The sequence below is a fragment of the Rhipicephalus sanguineus genome, chromosome 10 (assembly GCF_013339695.2).
Source record: "Rhipicephalus sanguineus isolate Rsan-2018 chromosome 10, BIME_Rsan_1.4, whole genome shotgun sequence".
NCBI lineage: Eukaryota > Metazoa > Arthropoda > Arachnida > Ixodida > Ixodidae > Rhipicephalus > Rhipicephalus sanguineus.
This window is the reverse complement of record NC_051185.1, coordinates 63,449,568-63,467,447: the sequence shown is the minus strand read 5'-3', so window position 1 is coordinate 63,467,447 and position 17,880 is coordinate 63,449,568. Positions and strand designations below refer to the sequence as shown.

The 17,880-nt window shown below is 44.7% G+C and overlaps 1 protein-coding gene across 1 annotated transcript; it reads left to right on the top strand.

Annotated features, from left to right (window-relative positions):
- Positions 1-5,187: 5,187 nt before the first annotated feature.
- LOC125760193 (uncharacterized) lies at positions 5,188-7,563 on the top strand. Its single transcript, XM_049419967.1, is given in 2 exon segments — positions 5,188-7,263; positions 7,265-7,563. Coding segments are annotated over 2 exon segments (2,139 nt in total). The 5' UTR covers positions 5,188-5,392; the 3' UTR covers positions 7,533-7,563.
- Positions 7,564-17,880: the final 10,317 nt, after the last annotated feature.

Here is a 17,880-nt window from a genome sequence, read left to right as displayed (position 1 = left end):
TGCCATCGTCGTCTGCTTCTACGTCGCCGCTGCCCCCCACTCGCTGCGGCAGCCCCCTCTCCACCCTACCTGAATTTTTCTCTATTCCATAATGTACACTACAGTCAATTACTCATTAGGTACTCACAAGTATCTTGCATACTTTAGTAGGGCAGTGCTGCCGCATACAGGCCGAGAGAAATGACAACACTGCAATAAATTATTTTATTGCGAATGCATCGATGGTTACACAAAATGAAGGACACGTAAGTAGCGTTTTAGCATGTATACCAGCGAACAACATGCATGCATAAGTGTTTATATGCAAAGAAGGTACGTACTACGCATAGCCCCACCACAGATGTCCGGAGCACAGAAGCTGTCCAGCGTTGGATGATAAATAGATCCAACTGCACGAAGCCTTCGCTGGTACAAGAAAGGTATACCGCTAAACTCCCTGCACTTCTGCTGCTCAAGATGTCGCACCACTTCGTTCACAGTATTCAGCAAACTGTCTGTAACTGATATGAACATATCCGCATCCCATTCACGGCCACCAGTGCGGCGTGACTTCTGTTTTCTGGTTTGCGCTGGTTTGCGCTGCCACAAAAGTGCGTCACTTTCAAATCTTTTCAGCCTTCGCGCTATACACGCTTCTAACAGCATAAAATTAAATGACAAACGGTTTTTTGTGCATATGGACCTGAAGTCTTACAAATAAAATCGGCGAAAAAAAGGTTTAGATGGCGTTTCGATTACCGCTGCCGGCGGTGCGCTGTCATCGTTTCGATGGGGGTGACACCTGAAGGCCCGGACGCGAAGCTCGCATCATGCCACCGGCTTGGCGCCGTCTTGTGGCAGGTTACGCCGTTTAGTTTCGGTTTCGAATTTGCCGCACATACTTCTTTTTACGCGTTCCTTCTTCAAAAATAGTCAGCATGTATAATTATCCGACGTATACGGTAAGTGTTTCACGTGCAATGAATTCTACGTTATTTGTTTGAAAATTTCCGACATTCGTTTTGATCATTGAACTGTCCGTGAAGCTAGTTGTGTTCATCTGTTTTTCCGTAGATCCGCCTTATCTAAACGCGCGTTCTGGCGTGTGCACCGCGTTGTTTAATGGCAAAAGATGTAAAAACACTGCTTCAAAATGTTTTGTTTCGTCCTTCCTAACCTCCCAAGGCTTCTGTAGGATCGTCAGAATGATTCACAATTGTTTTTTATTGCAATGCTGAAGGCGTGCATCGAGTTACCGAAGTAGTGCTTAGAAAAAAAAAAGGAACTGCATTGGATTTAATAAGTCTCTGACCTAATCTGGTCATTGTTTTACTTCGAATTTCGTCTTAGAAATAGCCATAAGATTGATGCATGCATGGCTACCACTGGAATTGTACAAGGTCTTGCGTTTACTTCGCACGTAGACTAATTATATGCACAAACACACACACACACGACGGTGGCTTACGCACTCTTCTCCTCGCGTGCTATATCATACCGAGAAGAAGCCTGATTTACGTACATTTTTTTAGACCTCTGTCCTAGTCAGTGGAATAGGTAGAAATTTTTTTTCTGGGGGGTGGGGCACGCCCGTGATCCGACGTGGGGTCCGGGTATGTAAGTGAGGTAGTGTGTCATATTGTGCTCTGTATACTATGGCAGAAATATATTTCGGCGATGGGGGGGCACGGGCCCGGCGTGTCCTCCATGGATATGCCACTGGTCAAAACACAGAAAAAATATATAAACGCATTTTCTTCTTTTAGACAAGGAGCAAACATTGCTGCTTCTGTATTTTATCGTATGATTCTCTTTCGACAGTGTTTTAGCTTCTGGGAATAGACACGTACCAAGGTATGCTGAAATTAGTACAAACCTCGATATAACAAACACGGATATAACGAAATATCGGTTATAACGAAGTAAATAATAAATAGTCTTGCAATACATAGTGTTAGGAATATACGTTTATAACCAGGGTTCGTACAGGTTTCAAAGGAGAAAATTCAAGGATATTCAAGGACTTTCAAGGCCCTATAGGAGGATTTTCAAGGCCCTCTTCGGGAGGTAATTTTTTTTCCCATGTCGAAGATCTTGAAACAGTGCTCTCAAAAGGTCTGACATTTATTGCACAAAGAAAAATACATGTCACAATACAAATCTGCTTGTATTGCACACATAAAAAATAAAGATATGTTTACCAAATATCACAACACAAATTGCTTCAAATGCACAAAAATCTTCAGGAAGCAGCTCCTTATAGCTGCCCACTTATACACGGGACTCCGTCTGATGTCTTTGACAATTTAACCTCTCTGTATCTCCCGCCTCCCTTAACACCTTCCTACCCACCCTAGTGAAAATGTGTAACTGGGAATCCAACTGGTTTCAACTGGTTCCAGTTCAAATGGTTTAAGGAACACATTTCCAGTACCTAACTGGTCCCAGTTGCCAAATGGTTCCAGTTGCCTACTGGTTCCGGTTGCCTACTGGTTCCAGTTGCCTTCTGGTTCCAGTTGCCTACTGGTTCCAGATGCCATCAGGGACCTGTCTCCACCGATGTAATCATACTCCAGTCAGCTCAAGTACACTTGAACTTGTGGATTATTGTGATAACACCTAAGACATTCGAAAGAAGCATTTAAGGTTTTAATATATATTTATTGAAACCAATAAATTACAGTTCAAAATAAGCTTGCGGGAAAAAAAAATGTTCATAATGCCGGACTGCGCACAACCTCCCTTTCTCTTCGGCGCTCAGCCTTCACACTATCCTGGATTTTTTCAGACAGCACATTGATCAAGTTGGTTGCTGCCGCCAGCGCTTCATTTTTTGTTGAGCGGGCCCAATGGGCAAGGGTCGCTGAAAAATAAAGAGTTCATACCTTGTTAAACAGATTAAAAGTATTAGTAATAATAATTCACCACAAGGTATATACACAGCAGACCAACCTCCAACGACGTTGACCTTCTCCGGGGTCAGTGCGGGTTTGGGGTCTTCGCCGAGGTTCCTTTTGCGTGGGTGCACATTCAGTGCAAAGATTTCCTCCGCTCGGCTTTCATGCAGTGCTGTATTTTCTCAACCAATATACTGGTGAAGTTTCGGGCTGCGCAGCTGATGAATCTGTGCCATTCACCCGTGACCAATGAAACAGCGTTGCTGCAAAATAAGAGGTAACATGTTTCATGCATGTCTCAGAACAGTCATATCAATTTATAGATATACACAGCAGACCTACCTTCTAACAATTCACACGACAAACAGTGTCTACAGAGATCATGCGCTGCATCTATTCCGAATTTTTAGAAGTCGAGTTTATATATCAGCAAAAAATAATAAAAAAAACACCATTATTTTCACTCGAATTCATATGCCTACACATGCAACAGGTTCAGAAATATTCATTTAGAGTGCAAATACGGGCCCTTAGCACTTTCTTTGAACGTCGCGGACAGAGTTACGAGTACACTTCATAGTTATTTAGCATGCCGTTCAAAGCACAAGTATTGCACGGCACTCATTTTCTGTGATGCTCCCAAACAAATGGCAGCAAGTTTGCGAGTACTCCGCACAAACCCATAAACAAACTTAGCTAGAGCAGTATAGAAAGCATTTGTTTACAATGCAACGTTCCATCGTCTCAACACTCAAAGCACTCTGCCTGCATTATATCTACATCTTCTCTAGGATACTGAACAACTAGCACTCGAAGCATAAATGGTATAATTACCTTCAAACGGCTGCATCGCTGACAATTGGCAGGCAGCATTCCGCACACAATGGGTCCATATATCCGTCTTGTCACAGGCGTAAACACTTGTCCGGCGTTCGCCTGAAGTCAAAGTCTTCCACATATGAAGCTGCCGAACACTAATTCGACAAAGTCTAATTTACGCACGCCATGACTGCACGTTCCTTTTGAAAAACAGCACAACTAAGCAGCGCGACCACGGACCACCGAGCGCTCGGTAGCTAGCCCTCGTCCCATGTGGTGTACGAAACTAGCATCGCTGTTTTTCTAAATTTTATGTCTTTGTTATCCAGTTTCTTTCTTCCATTAAATATTGCCGAATTGGCTCGAAATAATTCATTTCAGTTTATTTTATATGTAATCTTTATGCTTGATTGCTTTACTGCTTCGTTCAATGTTTGAGCCTATGAGATACGGGACTAATGTGACGGCAGTCGATGTAGAGAGGCTGCGTTTGTGCAACGGTTTGTGGGTGGGTTTGTGTCGGCAGCATGTCGGCAGTCTCAGCTGTGGTAGCTTTCGGCACTGGCACTACTCCATTTTTCGTTCTCGTACGGAAGTAACCGCTGTGCTGCACACAAGACTATTAAGCATGGCATGCTCCCAGCGAGACGACGGCAATATTAACACCCCAACGTCAATTGGGCCCGCCTCGGTTGCGCGTATTGTCACCGTGATGGACGTAAAAAGATTGACAACAGCTTTTTAATGTTAGTTGAATGTACCGATGCTAAAACAAGCGTACGCTTGTGTGCACTGTGTTGCGCATTTGCGCAACGGAATAATCCTTGATAATATGATTTTAAAAAATACATATATATCAGGTGAGGTAAGGCTGTATATATTAATGTAATGGGGTTTAAACAACACGAAGAGGATGACGTCTAAACAAGAAAAGATAATTCATTCGCAAACCATGAGATGCCATTTTCTTATTCTCTCATTGTCCTAGGAATATTACTAGGCCAGTGATGGTACCCTTCTGCGAATAGGACACAAAAAGCTCTTAGATAAAACCCATTTACTCAAGTGCAGCAATGCTGCGTATGCGTTCAATTATCTTTCTTCTTTCACTTTGAAGAACCGTACAACCAGGACAACTGGTCGCACTTCCAGTTAGGGCGCAACTGGGACCACTTGCTTCCAATTTAACTGGTTATGGTTTCCAACTGGGATCAGCTTCTTCCAGTTCAACTGGTCATGGTTCCCGTTGGTGGCCAGTTGAGTTGTAACTGGAACCAGCTGCTAACTGGGACCAGTTGCAACTGGAATTAACTGGGACCAGTTGAGTTGTAACTGGGACCAGCTGCTAACTGGGACCAGTTGCAACTGGAATCAACTGGGACCAGTTCTTTCCCAACTGGAACCATTTGGTCCCAGTTGATACCAGTTGAAACCAGTTGGATTCCCAGTTACTCATTTTCACCTGGGCAGATTACTGTGGCGATACTAACCCAGACCTAGACCGCCCATTCACCCTCAGGGAGCTTGAAGCTGCCCTGGCAACTCATTCTAATCGCTCGGCTCCCGGCGAGGATGAGATAACATATAATACACTCCGCAATCTTCCCGACAACGCTAAAGAATTCCTCTTAAAAACATTCAACGAAGCATGGGACAGCGGCTGTCTTCCGAGCTCTTGGACATCCTCTCTCATTTGCATGATTCCGAAGCCGGGAAAGCCTCCATCCCTCTCTAACCTTCGCCCTATCTCTTTGACGTCGTGCGTAGGCAAGACCTTTGAGCGAATGGCCCTGACTCGCCTGTCTGATTTTATTGAGGCTCGAGAGTTCTTCCCCCATTCTCTTATCGGCTTCCGACGTCGCGTCTGTGCGCAGGACATGTTCCTCGTCCTCCAGCACACATTTCTCTCACCTTCTCGCAATCAGATTCATGCTCTTGTAACCGTTGATGTCCGTAAGGCATTCGATGGTGTTTGCCACGACCACATATTGGCTCAGCTCTCCTCCCTTTCATGTGGTTCCCGCATGTATTCTTACATTCGGTCCTTCCTTTCTAATCGAGTAGCTCGCTTTAGAGTCGATACTCATCTGTCCAACCCGCACTCCCTCACTCGCGGCACTCCTCAAGGTGCCGTACTATCTCCTACCCTATTCAATATGGCTATGGCCCCTCTTGCCTCCCAACTATCCGAAATTCCTGACCTCCATCATATTTTTTATGCCGACGACATCACTCTCTGGTGTACGTCTGGATCTCCCGGACAAGTGCAGGATACTTTACAGCGTGGCCTAGATCTTATCGCTTCCTTTCTATCCACTGCTGGCCTGTCTCCTGCTCCAGAGAAATCTGAGCTGCTTTTACTCAATCGCTCCGCTTACCAGCGCTCCCACAATGATCTCATCTCCCTGCATCTTTCTGGCTCTCCCATTCCTACCGTTCAACAATGCAAAGTTCTTGGCTTCCCTTTGCATGCGGCCAAGAACGCGCAGGCCCTACATCACGCTGTCAGGACCTGCCACTCGGTAACTCACCTCCTGCGACGCGTTGTCACTCGGCAGTCGGGTCTCCACGAGGCTCATGCGTGCCGTGTTGCCCATGCGCTCGCCCTCAACAAGTTCCTGTACTTTATACCTTACGTTCAATTTACCCAAACCCAACTTAACACCCTCGAAAGAGCTCTGTTAGGCCTCTACAAGGCAGCTCTCAATCTCCCTATCACTACCTCTACCACTAAGCTCTTTGCCACTGGCCTCTTCCATCCACTACGTTCTCTTCTTTCGCTCCACCACGACTCTCAGATTGCGCATCTTTCTCTTACCCGTCAGGGGCAATGGCTATTGGCCCAAGCGGGTATCCCTCACATTCCAGTTCCCGTTGCCACCTTGCCTTCTCCCGCGTGCACCCCTGCTCCCAACCTTCGTATCCTTCCTCTCCCGTCCAACATGTCCCCCGTTCTTCACGCCGGCCGTCGTCACGCGGCAGCGCAGCATCATTCCCCTCCTTTTTCTACACAGGGAGTCGCCTATACGGATGCCTCGTTCGTGGCTCCTCGGGGTTCATGCGGCTACGCTATCTACCATCCACACCTTTCGACACCTGAAACCCACACCAGCGGGCCATACCTGCACCCACCCGATGTACTTTCGCTCGAGGTCCTTTCCATTGTCCATGCCTTACAATCATTTTCTTCCCTCCCTTCACTTCCCGAGTACACGATATACTCTGACTCTTACGCCGCCATCCGTAACATACAGAACCGCACATTACCCCCATACCTCCAACAGGAGGTTGAGCAAGCTGTCTATGCACTGCAACCTTCCCCTGTTTTCCTACGCTGGGTTCCTGGGCACTCGGGGATTGACGGCAATGAGCTGGCTCACCGGCTCGCCCGTGATATATTGCACCGGGCACCGTTCATCCCCTGGCCCACACCTTCGGAAGACAGTGGGAGCTCCGTCAAGAACGATGGGAAGATCTCGCTGCGCCATACTATCAAGGAGGTATACCTACAGCTCCGACTCGACAAGCGTCTTTACCCCCCTCCTCATCCATCGCTCACTCTACTAGAGGCTCCTACGGCACATCCAAATGAACTGCCTGATCACCCCCTCTCGCCTTTTTCTTTATAAATATAGATCGGACCCCTGCTGTCCCAATTGCCCATCTACATATGCAGACCTGCCACACTGCCTTTTCTACTGCCCAACTGCTCAGCAATCCAGCTCTTACCCTCCCCCTTCCCTTTCCATCACCACCTGGCTCGACTGGATCGGTGCCGAAGGGGAAGAAGAACAGCGTCGACTTATCGCGCAGGCGGTCGAAATGCTCGGCCTATGAATTTGGCTGAATAAAAGTCTATTACTACTACTACTACTACTACTACATATCACAATGCAATTCTGCTTGTATTGCACGCAATAGAAATAAATAAAGATAGCTTCATCAAATATCACAATGCAAATTGCTTCAAATGCACAAAGCACCTAGCGGCTGCCCACTTTCAGGCGAGCTCCAGAAGCTTTTGCTGAATTTGGACGTTGAGCGAGTGTAGCTCACCAGTCTTCTCCTTTGCCGTCTTCCTCAAGCTATTTGACTTGACAATGTGTGCCACATCGTTTGCTGCCTCTGCTTTTTCCGAATAGGCATCTGCAGAAGCCATGAGGTCATCAATTGTCAATTCTAGCCCTTTTTTCTTTCTTTTCATTCCATCGAGCTCTTCCTCTATGCATTGTTTTTTCCTCTGCCTTGAAGCTTCAAGGTTTTGCTTCTTCTCGGCTTCTAAGTATGCTCCATACTTGTGTCTAGCAGCTGACACTGCCATCCTCAGTTCCCTGGTGATTGGAACCTGCAGAACACCACCTGCCTTCTCAACCGCATCACACACAACCCGCTGTGAAACATAGGAAAGGTCCTTGAGATTCTCCACGCACACCTGTCGGTTCACACTGAATCCATGTTCAACTGTGGCCTGGCCGTGACTGAGGACAAGCAAAAGTTTTACGATGGTCCATAACTCAGAGTAGCTTGAACTAAATTTCAAGAGGTCAGGGTAGAACTCATCCAGCCTATCAACACTCTTGTCATATTGTCTAAGCTTATGTTTCTGCTCGTGCAGAAGCTCCGTGTACTCGGCCAGCACAGTGTCTCGAAAGTGTTCAGCTATTGTACCCGCAGCGATGAGGTTATCCAACACTTTTCTAAAACCTGTAAGGCATTCGTCGGGCTTTGAACACATCTGTCGCGGGTCCAGTGAAGAAAGGCCCCTAACAAATACAAACTTCAAGGGGCTTCGCTCTAGGACTTTCTTTGTGGCACTGATCAAAAACTGTTTACATTCCATCCGGAACTGAAACATCCCTTGAGCTTACCCGAGAATTCTTGATAATTTGCTCGGCTTTGTAGCCTATATCCACCTTTTCAAGTGAAATATGATTCTCAACATTATCAACATCGACCTTCAGCAGGCCAACGATTCCTTTGGCAGAGAGGATCGAACATTTCAAAAACTTCATCAGCAGCTTCCTGAGAACAGTTTCTAAATCCTTTGCAAGAAAAAAAGCCATTGGCTTGTCTGTTTGGTACTCTACCAGAAAAGGCTTGAGTGCCATTGCCACACACAACGCAAAATTCAACTTTGCTGGCAGCAAAGCATCACAGCTGAACTCAAACAAGTTGTTGAATGAGGCACACTTCGGCAGATTAACTTCTTTCTTTCTAGCAGCCTCAATGTACTTTTTGATGTCAGACCACACCACCAATGCTCTCTCAATGACAGGGACATTCTCCAACCACCTGTGGGCAACAAACTTGAGAGGAAAAGTGCACTGGCCTGTAACTGACGAAAAGTCTTCTCTCCGTGCTGGGGCATCTTCAAAAAGTGTGCTTAGACTAGACAGCAGGCAATTGTGAGCGCCCGCATGTGCCGCCTATCTTATCACTAGCGCCACCTACAGCGCTGCTACGCCGACTCAACACCAAGCCCAAGCGAGGGAGGGGTCGGTCAGGTTCGCTACCGCCGCCGCGACGGACGGTCACGGTTTTGGCGCGCTTCACTACGTTCTTTAATAAATAGTTTGTTACCTTGCTACTCTCGCCCCAGCCTTCATGCCTCAGCCATCACGCCCAGCCCTCACACAATCAAGTCCCCATTTAGTAGCTGAAACTCCTGCTCTATACGCGTTGTGCACTGTGTGAAGTCCACAAGTGCCTAAGTCCACACACTGAACTTGGTAATGTTCTTGCAAGTGCTCTTGGAGGCCCTTAAAGAACTTCAGATTGACATTGGGACCGTCCATGGATATCTGAAGAATCTTTGCCAGGGGCAATGGCTCAAGCGAGCTTAGCAACTTTTCCTGAATGTCATTCGCTGTAGAATGTCCCAGAAAAACGGAGGTACAATATCTTGTCGTCACCTTCTGGGCGGAGTCCCAACACCTCACGTGCACATCCATTTGCTTACTGTGCAGACAGTCATTTCCGACTCATCGAAAAGTACGACGAAGAATTCACACTGTTCTATCTCTCGCTGCAAGGCCGAAAGAAAGAAAGGCCTGAGTCCATGACATGTCACATATGCGCATTTCTTTTCACCACAAGAAAACGCCTTCGCCACTTCACTGTCCGGAAACATGCGTCGAAATAACTCCCCTGCTTGGGATGACGACCGGTACGAGAAGTGGAATGTGACGACTTTCAAAGTCCAAAGAATTTCTGCGTCAGTGACAAGCTCGTGCGTTTTAGAAGCATCATTTAAGCTTGGCGACTGCAACGGAGACGCTGTAGTGGACTGCTCTGTCGGAACAGGCGTCAGGTAGCTTTTCAACTCCCTTGCCCCATCTTGATTGCGCCAATATGCTTGGCACTTTTCATGTGACTTTTTAAAGCGGATTCACCCATGGCATTAATGAGAACTAACAGACAATAATGCCAAGGAAAGTATAGGGGATGTTTTTAGTAGTAAATGTAAGGTAAATGTGAAGAAAGAAAAGTGGACGAAAAGATAGCTTGCCGCGGGCAGGGACCGAACCTGCGACCTTCGAATAACGCGTCCGATGCTCTACCAACTGAGCTACCGCGGCGGCCATCCCCCCGTCCACTTTATAGGGTATATATGTACATTTAAACGTGGGAGCGTCAGTCAGCGCCGCCAGTAGCCATGACGGCGAGTGTGGAACACTCTTTGTTTCTGCCTGTTGGCGTCACGTAGCACGTGAACTTATTCGAGCTGGCAACTGACCAATAATCCCTCGCATACTACCTGAAAGCATCAAGTCTGCCAGAACGAGGCCCTCGCTATGAATGAAGGAAAGAAGTGTTAATTTCAAGGGCTCGTTTTCTTTGTTATACACAATATTAATGAGAACTAACAGACAATAATGCCAAGGAAAGTATAGGGGATGTTTTTAGTAGTAAATGTAAGGTAAATGTGAAGAAAGAAAAGTGGACGAAAAGATAGCTTGCCGCGGGCAGGGACCGAACCTGCGACCTTCGAATAACGCGTCCGATGCTCTACCAACTGAGCTACCGCGGCGGCCATCCCCCCGTCCACTTTATAGGGTATATATGTACATTTAAACGTGGGAGCGTCAGTCAGCGCCGCCAGTAGCCATGACGGCGAGTGTGGAACACTCTTTGTTTCTGCCTGTTGGCGTCACGTAGCACGTGAACTTATACGAGCTGGCAACTGACCAATAATCCCTCGCATACTACCTGAAAGCATCAAGTCTGCCAGAACGAGGCCCTCGCTATGAATGAAGGAAAGAAGTGTTAATTTCAAGGGCTCGTTTTCTTTGTTATACACAATATTAATGAGAACTAACAGACAATAATGCCAAGGAAAGTATAAGGGATGTTTTTAGTAGTAAATGTAAGGTAAATGTGAAGAAAGAAAAGTGGACGAAAAGATAGCTTGCCGCGGGCAGGGACCGAACCTGCGACCTTCTAATAACGCGTCTGATGCTCTACCAACTGAGCTACCGCGGCGGCCATCCCCCCGTCCACTTTATAGGGTATATATGTACATTTAAACGTGGGAGCGTCAGTCAGCGCCGAAGCCATGACGGCGAGTGTGGAACACTCTTTGTTTCTGCCTGTTGGCGTCACGTAGCACGTGAACTTATACGAGCTGGCAACTGACCAATAATCCCTCGCATACTACCTGAAAGCATCAAGTCTGCCAGAACGAGGCCCTCGCTATGAATGAAGGAAAGAAGTGTTAATTTCAAGGGCTCGTTTTCTTTGTTATACACAATATTAATGAGAACTAACAGACAATAATGCCAAGGAAAGCATAGGGGATGTTTTTAGTAGTAAATGTAAGGTAAATGTGAAGAAAGAAAAGTGGACGAAAAGATAGCTCAATAGCGAAAAGAAAGTCCCAACAGGCGAAAACAAGTGATCAGAGGTGTCCATCCAAAACAAGTGAGCACAAAACGCATGCTGTAGCATGGGAATGACATATCAAGCTACAAAATATGCCAAAATGCTGCTTCCTAATGTGTTGCTTTGCCTTTATTAACCTTCCAATGCCTCGGTGGGCTTGTCACAATGATGCACGAACAACCCAGTGCTTGTAGGAATGTGTTATTCATTTCCAAGCTGAAGACATGCAGGGAAAAACTACAGCTAAGAAAAGAAAGAACTGCAATGTCTGTAAAGGTCTCCTGGCTGATGTATAGAGGTGTTAATTGTTCTATTGTTGTTTAGTTTGCTCTAATCATCCAAAAGATTGATGCACAAACATGGCATCGAATGTGAAAATGTGAAAGTTGGCAAGCATACAAAAGAGACACAAAAATGAAAAAAAAAAAGAAATTAAAGCCAGTTCTACATCTGTACAATCTGAGTAAACAGAGGAGTTGGCAAGCAAGCACCACCACCTGGTGAACACAGATAGTTTTGTTACGTCTTTCATCTTCTTTCTTTTATGCTTGTTTACCTTTTCTCTACACTTTCTCTCCTTACCTCTTTCTACATTACCCTCTCTCCTCTGTTCCCTCCTCCCAACCCTCACCCCTCTTTCCCACCCCTTGCTATGCTATACTGTACATGATTATGCTATGGTTTACCCTCTCACCTCCCCCTTTCTCTCCACCTCACCCTAACATCAGTCTTTTCTTTCTTTCATCCTTCTTTCCTTATCTCTTCCTGTATTGCCCTCTCTCCTTCTTTCCCTTCTACTCACCCTCACATCCCTCTTCCTCGCCCTCAGTTCCCTTTCCCACCCTCTTGCTATTATATGCTATGCTAGGAGCTGCTTGGCACATACTCACTTTCTGCAGCTGTTCTCGCGAAATGGCAGAACGTAAAGCTTAGACAGCACTGCTGTTAAAACAGCAATGCAATACAGAGGGTGGTCAAATGCACTGCCACAAGAGCAGTGGACACTTCTATAAAAACCCAAGGAAGTCTTTGTGCAATGAGGGAATCTACCCTAATGCGAGTCTAATTGCACCTTAACACCTGAAGTCCATGACCAGGGCAACAACATCGCACATAACATCAGTTAAAAGTGTCGGGCCTGTCAATATCTGAACAGTGTCCCTGTGGGCGAAGTAATGCCATGCCCAGAGTTAAGTAAACTTTTTAAGGGGGGTTGCCTCCTGCTTATATGTAGCTCGTGTGTGTTTGTATGCATGCATGTATACATACACATGCAAAATGTAATCATTCAAGTGTGTTTAAGGGGAAGGGGGGGTTAACACCAAGTACACTTCCCATGGCAACACCACTGGCCATGCCCGTTCCCAGTTCTAACTACCTTAAAAGCAAGGGTAGACCGCTACATGACGCTGACACCAACGCGACTGTAATGTTGGTGTCAGCACATATTGTCAATATGGCCATCAGTTCATTATTAAAAGGATATCCTTCAGCACTGCTTTTGTTCTTGCTTCTGTGCGGTGAGGTGTAAAAGCGAAGAAAAGATCACCCAGAGATTAAAATTTGCTTAAAACCGCACCCATACTTTTACCACTACAATTGCGAGCCCCACTCCGCACCCACACTTTTGTTGTGCTGCGACATGTCCACGACCAAAACAATCAGACATTTGCAATAAATTTCATTCTGGGATTCATTTTTTCATTTTGCAACAGACATTTTGGAGTAAGCATTGCGGACTCGTGCTGCTTGATTATTGTATACACCCTAATTGCACGCAATATTGCCATTCCTTGTGTTTCGTTTTGTTTATGCTGTTTTTTACCTATGATCAATTACACAACTGTCTCTGTTTTCCTTATTAATTACATGTGTAATGTGTAACTTCAAGAAGATTAAAACCATGAACACATTTCAGTCAATGCGCATTTAAGACAAATCAAACTTTTGTCATCAAGGCTATTAGATCACCCAAAAGCACTTAAGAGGGTATGATTAACAATGACATATTTCTCTCTAAGCAATATGCAGTAACAAACTCAATTGCTGAGGCACTACAAATCTGTTTCATACACTTTGGATGTTACATTCAAACACAAATATTTAATTCATCAATGTTCCTTTGCCTCTGTAACAATGAATGCTCCTGCCCTTTAGGGATGCTTCTTTGAATGACAACGGTACATGTGCCTCATGAGGATGCCTTTCCGTGAAAAGGATGCATGGCAGTGGTCACAAGAAAAGGGTCGCGCTCCTGTATGGGTGCGCATGTGTTGCACGAGGTTACTTTTATCCGAAAAAGATGCACTGCAGTCATCACAGGAAAAGGGACGCTCTCCTGTGTGGGTGCGCATGTGATTAATGAGGTGCACCTTCTGCGCAAATGACATATTGCAGCAGTCACAGGAAAAGGGACGCTCTCCAGTGTGGGTGCGAATGTGCTGTGTAAGATTAGATTTCCGAGTGAATGCAGCTGGACATAGGTGGCACTGGAAGGGACGCTCGCCCGTGTGTGTGCAAAGGTGTCGTTGCATGCTACTCTTGTCCTTGGTCACATAGGTGCACTGACGACAGGAATGCCGTCCGCCTTGTGTAGACACGAGTGAACGGTACTGCTCATGGGATGCCAAAGACAAGGTACCTGCAAAGCCACAGGGAGAACAGAAAGGCAATGAAGACCAGGTGACACACATTATCTGCAAATGAACTACAGCACCACGCAATGAAGAAAAGTTGCTGCACTTGTAAATGAAGTACACAACCATCTCGTGTTTAAGCATTGTTAATGGCTTGTTGTTGGTTATTTCTGTTTACCGACGTGGCACTTTGGTGGTCAAGCTTTGTTTTTGGTTTTTTTTTTGCACTGTCCTTCTATAATTGTTTTTACTTACACGGCTTCTTGGTTAGTGTGTCATTTGTGTTTCGTTCAGTGCCTTTACAGATGATGTAGCCCATTTTTCTTGGCTGGTGGGTTTGTTTGTTTTCTATGTCAGTAGGCTGCTTTCTTTGATGGCTTGTTTGGCCTTGGTGGTGCGTGCTTCTTTTTGGGGTTATCGATGTTTCGACTATACTGAATTTGGGCCTGTGTCACTCTAAGCGTGTAATTCAAGAGTCAGGTGGTGCGATAATCCCGGAAGATTTCTATCGCTTTGGGTGCCAGGCAGCTAAGTCTGCATTAATGCGTGGCCATGATGTGGTGTATATGGTGAGGTCTTGACACTTGTTATTGTGTGGATGCATCACAAATGTTATAGCCCTTGCTGATTGCCGTAATAAATTTTTGTTTTCCAATAAAACTCAGTTGAAAGTTGAGCGCCTGTCCAGTGTGCCTCCCGTTTCATGTCCCCGTTTCTTAGCGCACGTCTGTTTCACATCACATAAAACATGTTTGCTGAAATGAAATCATAGCATCATACATGAATATCGTAACATAAAAGAATGCAATATCATCCTTTGCTGGCACGTCAGTGGAACTTGTGAGCATAATTGCAATGTTAAGTTGCATTGTGAAGCAGCAGCACACTAGACTATATATCTAAAATGATAAAATACTTCATAGCAACCCTAAATACCTACTACTTAAACTCAAGGAAAGCTAATTAACAATGGAAACAAGTGGAAACAGTGTATATATTTCAATACTTTTTGCCCATTCTACTCAGCACTCATGAGAACAAAAAGAATGCTAGTGGGTCAATGACTAAAGAATAACTCTGTTCCATTGAGGCAACTGTGAAGTTATGCTCAATGAGAGAGAACAATCATAAAAACTCTGAACTAAGGAAAGTGAAAGTGTATTTCAATAGAAGCTCATTATGCCAAACCACAAGCTAGAAGATCATGCAGAGCACAGTGTGTGTCACGTGTGGTTGCATTAGGAGTGAAGGCACAAACAAGGTATACAGATACTTTAACACACACAGCCTAATAAAATTGTTGAGTGATGAAGCAAATGAGCAGAAAATGTGTGTGAATGTGCGGCAAATAATAAACAAGCAACAAGTGAGTGATGTGAATAAATACATAAATAAACAGACGCTAAATGGAACGAATGCTAGAAAAGTGAAATATGTAAATGTCTAGTTCAAGGAATGAAGCTAACAATGTGAAGTAATATGCAGTACAGAGAGACACTGTATTTGAAGCTTGATAAAAAAAATGTTTCTTTTTGGATTGCAGAAAAATTTTATCTTTGCAAAGTGCCTACAGCCCCATAGAGTACAGTAGACTCTCGATAATTCAAACCTGAGGGGACCTCAGGATTTGATTTGAATTATCAGAAGTTTGAATTATCAGAAGTTCTAATAAATATGACTCAGGGCAACACACCAACTGACACTGCGATGTTTATTGTTTCTCAGTGCCACAGCATCATAGACTGCTCTGCATGATTGCCAGTAAAATTTTTAGACATCAGCGATGATACTGGTACTTGTTATTATACAAGGCACACACGGGTGTGTAATTAAGGGACGAAATGTGTTGCATCCCACGACAGTTGCTAGCTACTTCTAATTCTTAGGACACTTCCTTGCATGGCATACTGCAGAGAAAGTGACTTTAAGAAACGTTTAGCATGCGATAGATCAAGACCTGAGAGTACAGTTTTTTTCCCTCGGTCAGCAAGAGATTATTGGTGCGCGAGGTTCAGCTAGTTTGGCCGTTTTTGTAGGCAGGCAATCAGCTTTATTTGCGCCTCTTAGTAACAGAAAAACGTGAATGTTCAGCTAGAAGCAACAAAGGCAGCAAATACATGGAGGAGCAAAAAGTTTGAATAACCAAATTTGTGCAGTGACGCAGTTTGAATTAAGCAGCTTTAAAATACATCGAAAACAGTGGGCCAACCAAAAAATTTAAGATTTGTTTGAATTAACCAAAAGTTTGAAGTATCAGAGTTTGAATTATCGAGAGGGTACTGTAATTGCAACACCTTGGCACAGCATAACATAAAAAAAACGCGATTTCACACTTTGCTCACATGCCAGTGGAATTGGCAAGCATAGATGGAATGTTGAATGACATTGAGAAACAGAAGTACACTTGACCACATCCAGCATGTTAAAACAACACAAGTTCTCTTTTTTCAAAGCGACCTTAAATATCACATTCCAAGCACAACTCAAGGAAAGCTAATAAAGAAACAACACTGTATCCTATGACTAGTATTCAAAGTGGAAAAGGTGCGCATATAAAAATACTTCTTGCACACTGATTTTCTGAACAAATAGGGTGTCAGTGTAGTAACAACAATTAGCCAGATACCCAGTTGTTTCACACAGCATTGATAACAGCAAAAATGATGAGAGATGGCATGAACCAGGAAAAAAGAAAGTGTAGTTTAAAAGAAGCTCATTATGTCAAATGATGAGCTAGAAGACTCTGCAGGGCACTGTGTTTGTGATGTCTGGTTGCATCAGGAATGAAGGCACAATTAGAGTTTTAGGTAATGCTCTAGTCTTGGAAACAACTGATATGCATTGCAGGCACAAACAAGGCATACTGATAGATCAGAGCATAGTCCAGCAAAACTGATGAGCGATGAAGCAAACATAAAGAATATATGTGGGAATCAATAAACAAGCAAGCAGGAAAATACAGTATGGAATACAGAAAGTTTATGATATGCCAGGTAAGTTCCACATGGCATCATACACAACAAACAACAAAGTTTCCCAACTTCCCAAGCTGACTAGATTTACCCGAATCTTGGCAGAGATACACCGATTTAAAGTTGTCCCTATACGGCGCTTGCATGAGAGAGTTTTCGTAATGCAGTTGAAAGAGAAAATATTGTACACTCCCTCGAACTACCCGTCGATATGCTATGACAACACAAAATTAGGTGCTGCAATGTTGCCAACACTGAAAGACGGGATCGTGAAAATGAACATGGCCTCAACAGTGGCCACTGCTTGTTGGTACACTGTCGTAGGAATGTACATGGCAGCATACTTTCCCAGCAGGATGTGCCATGCAGGCTGTAGAAAGTCTGGATATGGCTTGCACTTTAATCTTGACTGCAGCTTTTACTGAAACTGAGCAGGCAGAGTGTGGACGGTCTGTGGGAATGCACAGGCGAAGGTTGAAGCTGTTAAACTGTCTGAACGGGGTTCAAGGAGATGGAAAGGCACCCGCTGCACCTGTTTGAAAAAGTCCAGTTAGGCTTTATGCGTGCCAAAAACTGTTGCACTGGTATTAAATGAAAGTGTCTAAAAATGCACAACTATTTCAACAGCTGCCCAACATTCTATCTCTGCTAACATTTGCTAATGGAAATGAAGCAAAATCATATCCTTCAAATAAT